The sequence below is a fragment of the Ictalurus punctatus genome, chromosome 12, assembly GCF_001660625.3.
Source record: "Ictalurus punctatus breed USDA103 chromosome 12, Coco_2.0, whole genome shotgun sequence".
Classification (NCBI taxonomy): Eukaryota; Metazoa; Chordata; class Actinopteri; order Siluriformes; family Ictaluridae; genus Ictalurus; species Ictalurus punctatus.
Window position 1 is genome coordinate 28,136,165 of NC_030427.2, and position 18,378 is coordinate 28,154,542.

At 39.5% G+C, this 18,378-nt stretch overlaps 1 protein-coding gene across 1 annotated transcript in view; it reads right to left on the bottom strand.

Moving 5' to 3' along the window:
- The window catches only part of myo1g (myosin IG), a 42,346-nt gene that overhangs the window by 23,431 nt on the left and 537 nt on the right, over positions 1–18,378 (bottom strand). Inside the window, exons 2-12 of the mRNA XM_017482456.3 lie at positions 15,422–15,630; positions 14,402–14,495; positions 12,785–12,950; positions 12,030–12,083; positions 10,721–10,816; positions 9,816–9,932; positions 8,720–8,926; positions 7,849–7,994; positions 6,688–6,802; positions 6,208–6,378; positions 4,822–4,892 (exon numbers count right to left, since the gene is read on the bottom strand). Coding sequence (XP_017337945.1) covers positions 4,822–4,892; positions 6,208–6,378; positions 6,688–6,802; positions 7,849–7,994; positions 8,720–8,926; positions 9,816–9,932; positions 10,721–10,816; positions 12,030–12,083; positions 12,785–12,950; positions 14,402–14,495; positions 15,422–15,630 — 1,446 coding nt within the window. The remainder of the gene's footprint in view (positions 1–4,821; positions 4,893–6,207; positions 6,379–6,687; positions 6,803–7,848; positions 7,995–8,719; positions 8,927–9,815; positions 9,933–10,720; positions 10,817–12,029; positions 12,084–12,784; positions 12,951–14,401; positions 14,496–15,421; positions 15,631–18,378) is intronic.

Here is an 18,378-nt window from a genome sequence, read left to right on the forward strand (position 1 = left end):
TTCAGTGATGTAAAAGTGTGTGAGGCAGCGCAAAACCAAATCAACTAAAGCACTGCTACTAAACCAAACGAGCTGACTAAACAATGGGAAAAAACATGTAGCGTAATGTAGGAAATGTAACAGAAATGTAAATGGTTAGCTTTTACAGATTTGCGTAAGAGGGAAGAACTAGTGTCACAAATTTCAATAGGGGGGCAAACTGGAGGGGCACGGAGTCTTAGAGGGTAGTACGTTCGCCTCACACCTCTGAAGTTTCGGGTTCGAATCCCGCCTCTGCTCTGTGAGCACGGAGTTTGCATATTCTCCCAGTGCTTCAGAGGTTTCCTCCGGGTCCTCCGGTTTCCTCCTCCAGTCCAAAGACATGCGCTGTAGTCTGATTGGCATGTCCAAATCGTCCGGAATGTGTGTGTGATTGTGTCGTGTGATGTGTTGGCACCCCGTCTGGCGTGTCCCCTGCCTTGTGCCCCCTGTGTAGGATAAGCGGTATGGAAGATGGATGGATCTTCAAGATGTTGCGCAATTTCTATAACATTATTGAAATGTACGCAAATTTGTGATATTGATATGTTAACTCCTTTGTACAAAAGACCAGACTTTTGGGCAGTGTTAGCTCACTGACGTTAGACGTTGGACTACTGATCGGAAGGTCGTGAGTTCAGAAGCTTGCCAGTGTTGGGCACTTGAGTAAGGCCCTTAACACTCAACTGCTCAGTTGTATTTAAAAAAATCATCGCTCTGGATGATAAGGGCGTCTGTCAAATGCCATAAAAGTAAACGCCGTAAATGAGTCCTCGACCAACTGGATGAACAAAGCACACTATCCACCCACCTCTGCTAATGAATAGCATGCTTTAAACAGCTGGTTCCATGTTTGCGGCACGATTTTTTTTAAACAAACAAACAAAAACAAATTCATTTACACAATTGTGAACAACGAAATTATATTTTTTTAAAAAAACGTAAAAAAGTACAAATAAATAAATAAATAAGCGAGAGAGATATTGTTTCCCTGAATGGATGTTTGCTCGGACTCCGTGTTATTAAATGTTTTAAAAATAAAATGTTTTGTGGCACCTAAATGGCACATGGGTGATGTAAACGCCCAGTAACGGCATTATTTACTACTTTATTTGACTTTTTATCAGAATTCTCGAGTCATATTCTCGATCTCGTGTGATTTTGCTCTCACTGACTACGTTATGGTTTTCGTTAAAGACGCATAATGAGGCGGGAACGATGGAGGACGTTAATTGGAGTTGGAGAGAAGGAGAAAGAGGGAGAGGGAGAGGTGGAGAAAATGAATGGATGAAGAGTTATGAAGCCAGAAAGCGGAGAAGTGATGAAGTAGGTCAGAGTCGGATCAGAGAGGAGGGTCTGGACGAGGGTATATTTAGCGAGAGAAAAGGAAGAACGGCCTGCTTCACTAGAGCCTTAGGGATGCAGCAGTGTGTGTGTGTGTGTGTGTGTGTGTGTGTGTGTGTGTGTGTGTGTGTGTGTGTGTGTTTTGAGGGAAGGTTGACAACTACGTTCCGACAGCTTTGATCCCTCAGGGACGTTTTTGTGTAGTGGGTGTGGGAGGTAGAGATGAGCGTCTATTAGGTGTGTGTGTGTGTGTGTGTGTGTGTGTGTGTGTGTGTGTGTGTGTGTGTGTGTGTGTGTGTGTATAAATTCTACAGAAGTAATCTCATTTAGTATGACATATTTTTGTGCACATCTGACCCAATTACAAATGACGTTGTGAGTGACCGGCTACTGTTTGTGCTGATACGCAGACGTCTGGATTTAGCCGCCTTCACATCTGCTCGTCCTGATCCTGCGTTAATGTGGCAAACACACAAAAACACACCTTCATACCCCTTTCTTCGGTCCCTCGTCATAGTCATAATAAAGCAGGGGAGAAAATGAGGTGAAAAATGTGTCGTCTATTTTCAGTGCTAAGCTTTCCACTCTGATCTCTCTCTTCCTTCCTCTGTGAAGAAGAAGAAGAAAAAAAAAAATGTCCTCCTAGATCCCAAATTAGGACAGAGCCCATGAGTTATAGAGTTGCAGAAAATTCCAGCACTGGCAGCAACTTTGCTTGCTGTGTTTTCGTAGGCATCGGGTCTCTTTACAGCGTCGTGAACGAATGAGTTTTGTCAATTGACGTGTTTCTCACACACTCTCGTCGTACACTCACTTTTCTTTCGACTGGAATCTCTTGCTAGTTCACAGCTGGATAAAAGCATAAGATATACTGTATACCGGGACTATATCAGAGACGTCGGCAGTAAAGGTGGGACGATACGATATGTGGCTCTCAGTTCAACAGACTGCATAATACATCAAATATTCTTTATGTATTCGACGTAAAATACCACATATTTTTAATTCAGAGATTTTTTTTTTAAAGTTCTCTGAAGACTTTAGCTGGTTATTTTGGATTGCGAGTTCATTTTCATTTATTTGGTGGAGTCTGTATTAGAAGCTAACATTTGCCTCCCACTACTGGGGTTAGGGCTTCGAATCCTGTCTCCACCCTTACTCCAGGGGTTCCCACTGGGTACTCCGGTTTCCTCCCCCAGTCTGCAGGCTGATGGGCATCTCTAAATTGTCTGTAGTGTGTGAATGCGTGTGTGATTGTGCAGTGCAATAGGTTATCCATGGTGTCCCCCCGCCTTGTGCCCCGAGTCCCCTGGGATAGGCTTCATGCTTCCCCGTGACCCTGTATAGGATAAGCAGTATGGATAATGGATGGATATTCAAGATGTTGCACAATTGCTAGAACATTACTGAAATGTAAGCACATTTGTCATGGTAAATGGTCTGCACTTTTGCAGTTCCAAAGCACTTTAAACTGGTTCTCATTCACCCATTCACACACACACACACTCACACACCAATGGTAGCAGAGCCGCCATGCAAGGCGCTAACTTGCCATCAGGAGCAACTTGGGGTTCAGTGTCTCGCCCAAGGACACTTCGGCATGTGGAGTCACGTGGGCCGGGAATCAAACCGCCAACACTACGATTAATGGACGACCCGCTCTACCACCTGAGCCACAGCCGCCATATTGACCATGTTAACTCCTTTCTACAAAAGGTCAGATTTCCCCCCCAGAGTCTTCTCTCTTCCATTAAAGCGCGTGTTCAGACGACAAAATCTTCTGGATTTGATCTAACATCGAACCTCATCATGTGGAGTCCGTGCCAGCTCGAGTGCACGCTGTCATTAGAGCAAAAAGGAGACATGCCAAATACTAAGAAACCCTGAAAGTCATGGAAATATTTCAAAGATTCTACTTTTCACAGGTTGTTGCTGATAATATCATCTGTTAATGTTTTTAACCTTAAAAAATTAAAAATAAAAGAATGCCAAACAGAAACACCTTCTCTAGTGCGCTCAGATTTTTGGACCGCACTGGGTATATTCTTGGCGACTGTTATGTATCTTAAAGAAAGAAAAAAAAAAAGACCTTTCGAAATGCAGTAAAAACGAACACAAGTCTAAAAGGCACACTTATTTATGAGGAGTCAGCGCTTTTCGGTGGCTTATCTAGCTCTTTAATAGACGTACCGAATAATTAAAGCTAAATCTAGGCTGCGCTTGTCAGCTCGCATGAGGTAGAGCTGTAGGACTCAGGGGACGACACGACAACATCCGAGCCGGAAAAAGCGAGTCAGTCAAGGCGAGGGCGATTTATTTTATTCGTCACTGGCGGAAATGGAGCTGAGGACATCTTCTGGAAATGTTTTTGACGTGCATCCGTTTGTTCATCTTGTTCGTTGCGAGCCTAATCATCGTCGTGTAGCGTTCTCTCTCCCAGCGGCCCGTTGGCACAGGAGGTAAAATGGGGGATTTCCATTCGCACTTATGTACCAACCAATTCTCCGAGTCCCACGACCACGTGTCATGTTTACACTCTGGGAATAAAGCGCCATTATCCCAGTCACAGCTGCTGAGGGAGGCGACCGCAAACATGAACCAGGCGCCTTTTAATCACGCCTTATATCGGAGTGTATAGCGAAGCCATTTTGGCTGTTCTAACTGTCGGCTCTTTAAAACCACACATGCAAATGGATGTTCTTTGCTTACCTATATTTACACCGCAGCTCTGTTGTTACATTCTCGGTTCTGATTGGTCAGAAACTGTTGATTCGTTTTTTATAACAGCAAAATTGGAACGTTTTATCTTAATGCACTCGTTCTAATATGTCTGAATTTCTATCGTAAGAACTTGTGCAGGGACTGATACAGCCGAGACATCACATAAACAAGTCTAAAACAAACAAACAAACAAACAAACAAACAAAAAAAAGCGCAGTTGTTTATATGGTGAAATTTTCTCTGAGGAGAAGGAGTCTCCAGTGCAAGCATTTCTCTAAATGTTGTAAGTGATAACAGGAACTACGTTGTTTCACGGATGTTCCACAAGACTAAAGGTAACTATAAATGGATAAAAAGTACAATATGTCATTCATTTCAATGGTGTAAGAGGAATAAAACCGTTTGGAATGTGCTGGGTTTTTGTACTTTTCTTCTTCATGTCACATCACATGACCCTGTCGTTGATTATTTTCCTGTCGTCCCTAAGGCTTTTCTTCCTTACTTATTATTTCTTGTGCTCAATGTATAAAAGTAACGGCTACCGTTAGGATTACATTTTTTTGATTATTGAATGCATATGCACTGTTTGTTAAAGTAACTAATAGGCTTAATTTTCTATATTTAATGTACAGTTATAAGTGGCAAAGTACTCTGGCTTTTCACAGATGATTTTCTCATTTGGATTATTTCAAACTGAAAGTTAACGGACGTACAGTAAGTAAAGAACCCAAGACTCACGTGACGTCGCCGGCGTAGTGTCGGATGCGGAAATGACGATTAAACTCCATGCTCTTGTCAGTGGGACACAGCTAGGAGAAAGACAGGACAGACTGAACGTAATGAACATGACCGCTATAGCACAAATACTCAAATTAACAAAGTGCAAAGAGGACACAATGAGAAGTCACGTATGCGAGAGTGGAAATATTGCGTGATTTGTGTGTAGTGGACATGGTTTATCAGTTTTCCACAGCTGAAAGATATTATTTAGATGTATTCTCTTTTTGTTGGCCCGGAATTGTCTGGCTGTGCGTGATTTTGTGTGAGAATGTCGCTCTCTGTTGGCCAGCCTGTTAAACTGCAGCAGCATTCGATTTTAAAAAGACCACACAAAGCATCTTCATGTTTATTATGGTGACACTCACACACTCACACACACACACACACACACACTCAGACACTCATACACTCGCTCACTCAGACACACACACTCACTCACTCACTCACATACTCGCTCACTCACTCACTCACTCACTCACACACACAGACACTCACACACTCACTCAGACACTCACACACTCACACACACACACTCACTCACACACTCAGACACTCACACACTCACTCACATACTCACACACACACACTCACTCACACACTCAGACACTCACACACTCACACACACACTCACACACTCACTCACACACTCACACACTCACACACTCACTCACACACTCAGACACACACACTCACACACAAACACACACTCAGACACTCATACACTCGCTCACTCAGACACACACACTCACTCACACACTCAGACACTCACACACTCACATACTCAGACACTCACACACACACTCACTCACACACTCACACACTCACATACTCAGACACTCACACACTCACACACACACGCACACACATCCTCTTAAAAACATTTATGTAAAAATGATTGTAATGTCACTGAATATGTGTATTCCTGCATTTGTGTGCTCCATTATTTTTGTGTAAATATTTAAATGTGGAAATTAATATTTGGTTAGTATAAAACGTCTATTTTTAATAACTATATTGTGGATCGTTATTTGCCTTTATATCCTCTTTCATATCCTCTAGGCAGCTTTTAGATCCTCTCAGCTTCCTTCCTTCTTCATGATAAGTCTGTTATGACGTTCCCGCTGTATACTTCTCTCTTTGCTCACTTTGCCGTGTTTAATGCTTTTCGCTGCTAACAAGTTCACATGGTAGTGTATATATAGACGTTACAGTACGCATAACATTCCAACAACGTCATGCTACCACCACCATGCTTCTCTGTGGGGGAGGTTTACTCTGCGGATGACGAGCAATGCTGGCTTTCCGCGACATGTAACACTTTGTGCCAAGCTGATACGCGCGTACCTTGCGGGACGTGTAGTGAGGGTGCTGGCCGAGCTTGTTGTTCATGCTCTCCAGGCAGACGGTGTCCGTGACTTTTCCGACAGTGAGACAGGCCTCGTCCAGAATGGAGATGATGCCCTTATGTGCCTGCTCCACTAGATCCACGATGATCTGGTTATTGAAGTAGTCGATCTGTGCAAGACGACAACAGGGTTGGCATTACTGAGATTAACTGCATCAGTGGGCCTGGGCTTATTAAAAAGAAATCAGGCGTGTAAATGTGAAAAATGTGCTATAGGATGTGATGATGAAAATGTGATGATGACACACACATGGCCTTTTGTCCTCTCACTACCGTATATGGTAACGCTGCAGTCTAAAAGGGAGAAATGAAACTGTGTGTGTGTGTGTGTGTGTGTGTGCACTCATGAGTATGTAAGATGTTATCAACTTATATACAGTATTTGGTGGTTTGTGTATATACATGTCTGTCGTGCTCACATGTTGCCAGGTGATGCCTTCTCTGTTGTACTCCTCCTGCTCCTGTCTCAGGATGAGCTCAATGAAAAGCTGCTGCAGCTTTTCGTTACAGTAGTTAATGCAGAACTGCTCAAAACTGCAGGAGAACATTACAGCACACAGTGAAATAATACCCCAGCAGAAATAACGTGCGTTTGGTAAAACAGCCCACAATCATATTCCACACTGATCTCGGCTAAGAGCTAAGATTCAGGTCGTAATATCTAATATCGAAACAAATTTGCTAAACGACAAATTGGTCTATTTTTATTCGCGTGAACGCGTACGTAAGTGGCACAGCGAGCTGATCTTAAGGTTAGGCATAAATCAATATTTTTGGCGTACAGCCACATTACACTTTCCTCCCCTATTCGACTGCGGTGAATGTCTTTTCTTTAAAACGTTAAGCATTCTTTTCTAGTGAAACGTGACAAAACTTCACAGCTTCCAGTTGGCGTTCCATCATTAGGATTGCTTGCCTTATTAGCTATCACTCGCTGCATTGTTCGCTATCGATAAATTTGCTCTGTCTTGTTGCTTAGAAAGCAGCAAATACTGTTTACTCTTGCTACTGGGATATAATAATGATAATGAGTCTTTATTGGTCACATATTCATTACAGCATAGTGAAATTCTTTTCTTCACATACCCCAGCATGTTTGGGTCAGAGCGCAGGGTCAGCCATGATACAGCGCCCCCTGGAGTAGAGAGGGTTAAGGGCCTTGCTCAAGGGCCCAACAGTGGCAGCTTGGCAGTGCTGGGGCTCGAACCCCCGACCTTCTGATCAGTAACCCAGAGCCTTAACTGCTAAGCTACTACTGCACGGGTTGCAGAGTCAAATTCTTTTTTTCGCATACTCCAGCATGCTAGGAAGCTGGGGTCAGAGATGATACAACGCCCCTGGAGCAGAGAGGGTTAAGGGCCTTGTTCAAGGGCCCAACAGCTTGGGTTTGAACCCCCGACCTTATGATAATTAACCCATAGCTTTTACCACTTCCCCCTTGGTGTTATTTATCTCTTTATTTATTTTTTTGTGTTTGTGTAATAATTTAGAAAATGAAGCCTTAAGTAACAAGCTTTGTTATTACAAAAAACGACACTTGTCAATTATAACAGCTAAAACCAGCTAGGAATAAAACTCACCTGTTGTTGTCAAAGATTTCAAAGCCGTAAATATCCAGCACTCCGATCACCGTGTTTTTGCCGTGCAGAGCCGCGTTGTAGTTCTTCACCTCGATCACAGTGTTAATTCGACCAACAATCCAACCAAACAACCTCTCATATAAAGCCTACAGGAAGAGAAGCAGAGACCTAAAGTGATGCACTGGAGTGATTCCACTTCCAGAAGCCAATTTCAATTTATCAGTTATACAAAAAAAACGTGCTATATTTTATCGCTAAACCAGTATTACGGCGTTCATCCAAACAGTGTGTTTGCACTGACTCAAAGCAGTAGGAATTATAACACGCACTGTAACAGACGCTGTGACGTCAAATGTAAATAATATAAAGACATTGTGTTTGAACGGGAAATTCTGAAATATTTCAGTTTCAGACAAGGATATTTTAGTTAAAAAAAACATATTCGTCTCAGTTTTCAGACAAATACTGTATATTGTAATATTACATAGTATTTGAGAAAGTATTGCATTAGTTTTTTGTTTTTTTTTCGATAAAGTGACATATTTCACAGCTAAGGGTCGGGAGGTTAAAACAAGATATTATATTTGGGGGTTAATATTATTTTTCTTTGCCTGTAATTCATAGTAATGTGATCTAAAACTATAAGATGTTTAGAGATGAGCAGATAAACTGTAATGACAGACTATAGACAAAAGTTTTGTTTATTTAGTCATTAATAATGACGTGACACAGACTACCAAGGTTATTAAGATCAGCTCTCGATTCAGATTGTCTTTAAAATATTGATGGTTAGAAGTGTCATTTTATTCACATTCTATAAATGAAGTCAGGTTCAGACACTTCCTGTTTGTACAGGAAAGGAATGGAGCACCTTGGCGAAAGCGTCTCGGCCGTAGCTGGCCTCCTGCTCGCTGTGCCCCTTTGAGATGACCTCGCCGCCCCCAGTGGCCACCGTACGATACAGCAGCGCTTTATACACACTCTCGTCCTCAGAGGTTGTGAGCTCAGCGATGTGCTGCACTGTGTCTCCTCCGACCAACTCCACGTTCTCTCCATCACTCACAAACTGCAGGTTTCCCTGAGAACGACAAGGAAAAAAGCACAGGCACACGGTACAATCAGAAATAATATGCTTTATTACATTTGTGTGATTGTAAAATTAATAAATAAAACTGACTTTACTATTCAGATTATGTTAATTATCTAGTTATAAGTCGATAGTATTATTTTATTAAATAGTGTTATATCATCATATTATTGCACTTAGATATATTTCTATTTTATAAAACGAATTGAAAAAGTACATTAAAATATTTTAGAACTAAATAACAAAATGGGTCAAATAAATAATTTCAATATGATAATGTATATTTACATATTTGAGTTAAAGTGTGTATGTATATATATATATATATATATATATATATATATATTAGTTAATAAAAATAGAACTAAATAGCAAAGTGGGTAAAATAAAGAAATTCAATATGATAATGTAAATGTATATATATATATATATATATATATATATATATATATATATATATATATATATATATATATAAATAAATTGTAAGAATAATATACATTAATTTAAATAGTTACTAAAAATCTACTAATTACATGCATAAATAATTATAAATTAAATAAAGAAAATTTGTGTTATGTAAATTATACTGATTACTTATAAATGACACTTAGTAATACTTATATTTACATTTGATTATTGTTTCTTTCATTTATGTATTACCTGTAAATTTATTAAGTAAATAAATGTATTAAGATGTATTAAGTAATACAAATTGTATTATTGAGTAATAGAAATAATTACATGTATTATTTTGCTTGTATTTAATTGATAAGCAGATTGAACAGTTTTAATTATACGAGATCCACTCCAGCAGCCAGAGGGATCATTTTTCTTCTGGATCTCAGTGATGTGTTTGATTTGTGATGCTTTATCGTACCAGGAGGAGGATGGTGGCCAGGATTTTACAGATGGAGTTGATCTCCTCCTGACTGAAGCCGATCACCCGTAGCGCGCTCATCACCTCCCTGTGACAACGCCCGTCATCAGTGGAAGACTGAGAGAGAGAGAGAGAGAGAGAGAGAGAGAGAGAGAGCGAGAGAGAGAGCGAGAATGAGAGCATGTCAGAGGGAGAGAGTGTATGAGGATGTGCTTGTTCACTCAAAGAAAGTTAAATGGGAACTAATGGGAACTAATACAAATAATATATGAGTATTAGTGTAAATGTTGATTATCATATTGGTTCAGATTGATAAGACAGATAAAGTGGTGCTTGAAAGTTTGTGAACCCTTTACAATTGTCTACATAAATATGACTTAAAACATCACCAGATTTTATAGTAACTGCAACTAAACATTTCCTTTAATTGTTGATGAGTCCTGCGGATCGGCTCGGAGGAATTTTATCCCGTTCCTCAGTAGAGAACAGCTTCATCTCTGGGATGTTGGTGGGTTTCCTCACATGAACTGCCTGCTTCAGGTCCTTCCACAACATTTCTATTGGATTAAGGTCGGGACTTTGACTTGGCCATTCCAAAACATTCACTTTATTCTTCTTTAACCGTTCTTTGGTAGAATGACTTGTGTGCTTAGGGTCGTTGTCTTGCTGCATGACTCACTTTGACAGATGTCCTGACATTTTCCTTTAGAGATGGTATAATTCAGAATTCATTGTTCCATCGGTGATGGTAAGCCGTCCTGGCACAGATGCAGCCAAACAGCCCCAAACCATGATACTACCACCACCATGTTTCACAGATGAGTTTAGGTCATAGTTATGCAGATATATAGAAAATTTCAAGCACCACTATATAATTAGATAAAGGTGGAACAGGTAGAGCTTACAGTGACCAAGGAGCCCTGCTTGGTGTACAAGTACTCTGAAGGATCTTTGTTAAGATGGAGGGACTTCAGCAGGTCATCAGAGCCTCCTCGTAACAACTGGACACACACACACCCACACACACACACACACACAATAGCATCACAATGATATACACTCGCCCCATGTTTTAGAAGACACACGTGTAGAAATCAGCTTTTACTGCTTGATCGTGTGTACAGAAGATTCTACCATGTGTCCAACTGTCCCAACATTACTCCGTGTATTTGTCTCATCAATAACATTTTATTACAAGTCACGAGAACAGCTCAAACTAAACTACCTGCTTTGGTCTTCAATAAAAAATATTTTATTGATTTCTTTATGTTTTGTTTTTACACTGTTTTTCTGTCATCCTTAGCCAAGAAGACGGTTTCTGCATAATGCTCTGTTTCTGGGCAACAGTTCTGACTTTGTAGCCGACTTAACATCCTCTCTCAGCAGCTACTTCTGCATTCCGGTGCATAGAGATTCAATATCTAATCTCGGTGCGATGCAAGGCCACTGTCTATATCTGCATTTGTTTAGTGCTTGGAATATTCATATCTTTATTTGTATTGCAATTGGAGATGGAAGTTGGTGTGGCCTAAATCTGAGGGGGGCGGGGGGATGGGGGGTTAATGCTGTCATTAAATACGAGCAATTAAACATTGGACAAATTGAAAAACAGAAGAGGAAATGCCGGCTCTGTCGGCATGCTGTGTGAATTCTCCTCACACAGTTCTCCTCACCTCATCGCTCGAGCTTATAATCGATCTCAGCTAGAGACCGGACAGCAGGACTGTTCATGTAATCCCGTTCGTTGGGGTCATTCGTTTTTGTTAGTACCTACCTGCAGTTTATAATGAATTTAGTTGTATTTCCCAAAATATACACAAACTAGCTGTCTTGTGCAGCGCTTGCTCGGCCCGGTGAGCGTCAAATCTTGACACCTTTCTCACGCCCACATGAAACTAAAAACCGCATGCAAGAGAGGTAAGTTATTTTTAATTGTCTGTGGGAGCTCAGGCTTGATACACCTCACACCTCTAGTCTCAAACAGGTTTTAAAAACAATAATATAAAAACTGTTGCATGTGTTCTAATCCGACGTGTATTTGTATCCATTCAGAGCACAATATCCGTTCGATCTGAATAATGGTTTAATCCGGATCCAGTTAGGTCCCTAATATCTAATGGATTTCTTCATCTCAAAAGCAGCATACCTTGAGAAACCCAATCTCAGTCCACATTTGACTGCATTCATACATTTATATCCTAAAGTATGTCTCACCTGGTAGAACGAGTGGAAGTTCCTCTCTCCCTCTTGCTGTTGGATGACCCTTGACTAAACAGGATTTAAAAAAAAAAAAAAAATGAACACGTGGGAGATAATTCAGTTAAGCAATGTAAATACGGGAAGACATAAATAGACAGACAGCTCTATATTAAAAGCTCATGCACTCAGGCGTGCGAGTGTGAGAGTAAGTCGTAGACAGGACAGTTTACTGCCCACTTCTCACATCTATGTTTCAACACCTTCACAGTTAAAACCACACTTAAGACGGCGTCTATAGAGAAAGTCAAACATGAAGCTGACGCAACTGAAAGTAATTACTCACCACATCAGCAGCTACATAAGTGCTTGAACATATATATATATATATATATATGTGTGTGTGTGTGTGTGTGTGTGTGTGTGTGTGTGTGTGTGTACTTTCAGGATGTTAAATATAAGCACTGACTAACAGTAGATGATTGGTCATGAATATTGAATGGTAAGGCGCCTGTATTTATGTAATGTAAATTGTGAATATTATGATTAATCTTTATAGCACAAAATCTCAGCAAAGATATTAACCAATTACGCATAGACACAGGAAGACACACATTGAGCGGAAGAAAGAAGGGCAGCACTGTTCATGCTTGGTTTTTTTCTTCAAGGCAGTGATCATGTCAGGTCTCTTACGAATAGTAAACGAGGTGAATTAAATTAAAAGGGTGAGAAAGACGGTAATTTCGAGTTCCAACTTCTGAGTTAACTCTCACCTTCTCCAGCAGGTAGTTGTTGATGTGTCCTCCTGTCGGGTCTCCATTGAAGTTAAAGTTAATGTCCATGTACTTCCCGAATCGGCTCGAGTTGTCGTTGCGGTTGGTCTTGGCGTTCCCGAATGCCTCCAGCACACAGTTGGATTTCAGGAGCACGTTCTTCACACTGAAAGATAGAAGTGTTCAATAAGGGAAGCCAGTGGAGCAACGGGGAGCTGAGAAGGAAAAACCTTTAGTTCAACCGCATTGAGTTCATCTTTTAAAATATATAAGGAATAAAACCCATCGAGGCATGCTTTTATAGTAAAATAAGCAGCGAGGGCGTGGTGTGGTGTGATGTGGACTGCAATGCCGAGTCACTCTCACATCCCAAACGTGATTATTTTCCAATAACACCATATTTTATTCCTCTTATATCACAGCAATTTGCCAACACTAAAGAACAACCTGTTGTACTTTTTATCAGTGTACAGTAAAGTTACATTTAATATTGTGGAACATCTGGAAAATAAGTCAGTTCCTGTTATCATGTACATTATACCAGCTATAAATAGTTGTTCCCTCACAAACTTCTCTTTCTTTCTCATTTTTAAACTTAACAGGCGAAAAAAATAAATTCAGCTTGTCATGTTATAGAGTATAGAATATATCCAGAAAGCGCAAACTTTTTTGTCTTGAAGGACTTTCTAGACAACTTCAAAGCTCTGACACTGGAGACTCCTTCCATAAATGTTCAATAAAGGTCTCCTTACACAAACCTTATATGTTTTTTGTTTGTAAATAATGGATTTTTTCTTAATTCCTCATTAGTGTTCGATTAGTGGAGTGTCCGCCATTCGAGTCCCTGGGATTTTGCTGTTACTGCTGTTATAGGAACGATTTGCCTTGCGGCTGTGGCTGCCGTCAGAGACGCTGTTATAGAAAATTAATCAACACCTTCTTACCAACAAGAATTGAACATTAAGCAGCACTGTGCTATACCTTATACCTTAATATTCATAAAATAGTAAATTGTGGAAAGCAAAAATCTGAATCAAATGAAAAGCAACAACAAACAAGGAAACTAGACAATATGGATTTAGTTCCATATTTAGTTTTCCCACTTAAGTGTAATTTAGACCAAACATGTGTATTGTTTTTTTGTTTGTTTGTTTGTTTGTTTTATGTGCTTCTATTCTGTACTATTAGGCAGGTGGTATTTGTTTAATACGCTGATGGAAGTTTACCAGATGGTGCTACCATTTGAATTAGAAATAAATGATTAATTTAAAGTTACAGTACTGCTCTGCAAAGTCTTTTGAGTGATTTATGCTGCTTATTTTCCAGTTGGTAAATACAACTATCACTCACAATTTATTAGGTGTTGAACTGATTTCTTTACAGCAGTGAGCCACACAGAAAACTGTTAAAACTCCTTGGTGACACACACATACCAAAATATTAAGCTAGAAAAATAATAGACCAGAATCTTTCCAGTTTCATAATAAGTTCATAATAAATAATAATAATGTTTTTTTTTTTAATCCTGCCACGAACAGAACTTTGGGTTGGAACTAAATACAATAACACTAATGATTATTTGCAGATTAAGAGCCGTGACTTTGTTTAAGTTCTCACCTCTCGACCTCTTCCCTTTGGCTGGGGTTGGTGATCGCTGCGATGTACTGCATGATGTATTTGCTGGCTTCCGTCTTCCCTGCTCCACTTTCACCTGGGAAACACACAGATTGGCGTTAAACAGCATCCTCTATTGTTTACTTCATAAACTCGATCTTGAACCTGTATGTCTGTAACCAAAACATTGCTACATCCATTATATTTTGACTCTGGAAAAGCAATTTCAGTAGCATGTTGCTGATTGTTGGTTATTAAGAGTTATTCGTTGTACTCAAGTATGGAATAAAGTGCGTCCTGTTATAGAGAAACGATCAACGATGAGGTGATATAATATGGCTTTCCAAGGACATCCTGAAGTGTTTTATTCCTCTTAAACTACAGCAAATTGCCAAAAGTATTAATCAACGACACGTCGTCCTTTTTATCCTTTTATTGTAGCTTTTAATGTTGTGACATGTCTGTGAGTCAAGGTAGTTTTTCTTATCACTTACATAATGACAGCTATAAACAGTTCTTCCCTCACCATCGTTCTCACATCTTTTTGCTTTCGTAGACACAAAAAACAGCTCGTCAAGTCAGCATGTAAACTTACTCAGCAACCGCAATGGCGACTCCGTCCATGTGAAATAAAAGTCTCCTCACCCTGTCAGTGATTTTCTTTGTTGAGTTACAACCCGTTTTTTTAATCTGTTTAATGGTAATCTATGTGGAGTGTCTGCCATACAGGTCCCTGTGAATTAGCTGACCAATCGGATTTGCGAATTCAGCGGCGCTATGGTATAATAAATCATTAATAAAGTGTAACTCTGGTCTCCAGGTGTAAATATTGAAACTTGCCGTTCAGGTATTGTTCATGTTGGTGATTATGATTGAGGTGACAGATTCATCTGATTTGTGCTGTCGGTTTCTATAGCATAACCTAAACAGTCCAGCGTTTGTTGACGGTGAAGTTACTTCCTTGTTCAAGCTAGTCTCTCCTCAACCCAACCCCTAATTATCTAAAACGTTTTTGTTTATGACCTGAAATGACAATGCAGGTGTCTTTCGCTCTTCTCTTCATGGCTTTGTAGGCCGCATCGGCCACTGCGTAGAGATGAGGCGGATTTTCATACAGCTCTCTCCCTCTGTACGCATCAATGGCCTCCTTCCCGTAGATGTCCATCTGCCTGTAGGGATTCACCGACACCACCACCTCGCCGATAAACGTGTAGATTCGGGCCTTCTCGAACCTGAAAACACGACAATCAGTCTAGCAGCATAAACAAAACAAAATGTTCACTGTCTATGAAGGCATTAAGAAGGAAACGTATGTAGAAGTTTTCACCCATTATTTATACATGATATACTGTATGTTTTGCCCTACAGAGTATTTTATTTGTAAGAAATGTGCATGTTAATGTACTTTAATCTTCCGTAGGGGGGAAAAAAACCCCAAAATAACATATAAATAGCTACGTTTTTTTCCCACACTAGTCAAATATTTCAATATTTTAGCACTACACAAATGTTCCAATCATCTACGTGCTTTTCTATCATGAGAATACAAACACTCAAATCAATCAACTTAGAGCTAATATCTGCGCAACAGTCAGAGCTAAGTCTTCCGCTGTCTTTTAGGTTTTTCTGAATAACTTTGCATTTTTATACGGTTTCTCGGTATCATGACACTTTGGTTTTGTATTGTCTTATTAACAAGAGGTAGAAAAAGGGGAGTTTATAGCTGCTATAACGCAAACGATATCAGGAACTGACTTTTTTTTTTTTCCTCGGACATTACAAAACATTAAACGTAACTATAAACGGATTAAAAGTGCAACATTGATCATTAACGACTAAAATTACAATGTTGGCAAATCTCTTCGATTTAAGAGGAATTAGACACTTTGGGATGTGCTGTTATTGGAAAATAAGCATGTCAGTGGGCCACATCACACCTCTCCTCTGATTATTCTCCTATAACAGCACATTCCCACTGTTACAGCGTTACTAAAACGAAGCAATGTATAAATACAGTTTAAGTGGTTAATCATGAGAAGTCACTGTTGCTGGGCTTATTAATGTTTGTGGCACATTTGTCTACCCAAGCACATGATTAGATATGTACCATGAACTGTATAGTTTAAGTCTTTTATATGGACAATATACGTAATGTCATAGTGACAGTGGAAACAACACAAGACCATTAATATTGCCATTTCTCTCATCGAGTGCAAACTTTCACAGGTTACACAGAAAGGTCAACATTGAGTCACAATTTGGACTTTGGAAATACTAGGAAGTCACATAGAGTCTTGTTGTAAATACACTGAACATGACCCAGTTTGAATGTAGGATGATATTCAAAGAAATGGCCTATATTCGGTTTTCCAGAATTAAACTTTGCGACTAAAAATGCCGACAATTGTAATTGAACAAATTAAAGGAATAAGATTGAATCATTTGTATTTAAGTGGTTTATTATTGTTTATTTGTATCGTTTAAAATGAAACAAACCCTTTATAGCCATGGTTCTCAAACTGGGGTCTATGAAGCCTAGCCAGGTCCACGGTTTTCTACTTCAGTTAAAATGGTGGAAACTTCAACCTACCTTTATCAAAACTATTACACCGGTAAATAACGTCAAAAGGAATCAAATGACAATTTCAATAAAAATTCCGAAAAAATTTTATTGTACTCGTTTAAATAATGCACCTGCATTTGTAAATAGTTTGTTTTTGAAACCAATCTCTGAGGAGGTCCATATTTTATTTTATTTTATTTTTTTTACAGTTAAAGCGGACGCTCTTCTTAGCTTAAGAGCTATGCAGAGACAACAATAAGAATATTAATAGATGAATGAATAAGAGTAGTAAATCAATTCAGTCACATAAACCTCACAATAGCACTACACAGTAAAATCCTTAGTGTTGAATTAACACCCAGAGTGTTCATTTGTGTCCAGTGGACTTATATAAACACTGTAGGGTGTGCATTCAGCACTCCGGGTGTTAAATCAACACTGGGGATTTTGCTGTGTATGAACATTACCAGCACCACTTAGAAGTTAGTGCACCTGTGGCTTATTTCTTAAACGAACAACGGAGCTTGACATGAATTTCAACAATCAGTTAAACCAGAAGCTATGTAGCATTGAGTGTCTGTCAGAGTGACATAAACTACACCCACATTTGACAGGAAGTGATATGAAGGTGGGAAGTGAGAACAGGAAGTGCGATGCATGGCTCGAGATGACTGGTCTTTTCTGTTTCATAAAAACCGAATGACTGGGTGTGTTTGGTCAGACATGGCAGACGTTTTTGCTCGGCTTATCTCATACTCATATTACCATCTTTATCAACATTTAAATATGTTTGAATAATACAGGAATCTTATTCAAATAGGAGACAGTAAAGTCTGACCCGTATGTAACACAGTGTTGTAATTAAGAATTTAGAAATTGCAGAAATGTAATATGTAGCTCATTTCTTTTTAATGGTACATTATTATATCCAGCAATGCGTGATATACATTATGTAGCTTCACAGAGGATTATAACACTTGCTGTAAATGCATAGCAGTGAAGCAGCGTCTATATAAACCGTGTATATTAGGTGCTCCTGTATTATGAATCTACTGTATAATTTGCCCTGTATATAATTATTTGTATTACTTGTAATTCTCATCCACTGTGGTGTAAGGCCTCGTCACAAATTGAGATAAGAAACGTCATAAATGTTGCCGTTACCATGAAACCCATCTTCCCGAGTTGTCATGGAAACACTGAAAAACACAACGCAAAATGCGTAGAGAGGGAGACGTGTGGTTTTGACTCAAAACTCATAAACAGATGAATCAGACTAAGACACACGATGTCAGAGAAAGCTCTCTGAGAGCGATTAAAGAATTGAAGGTCTTTAGGTTGCATCACCGTCTTGTAAAAATCTTCAGCTTAGGTGACTAGAGTTAATGTTTGTTTTGGTTCACTTTAATAACGTATA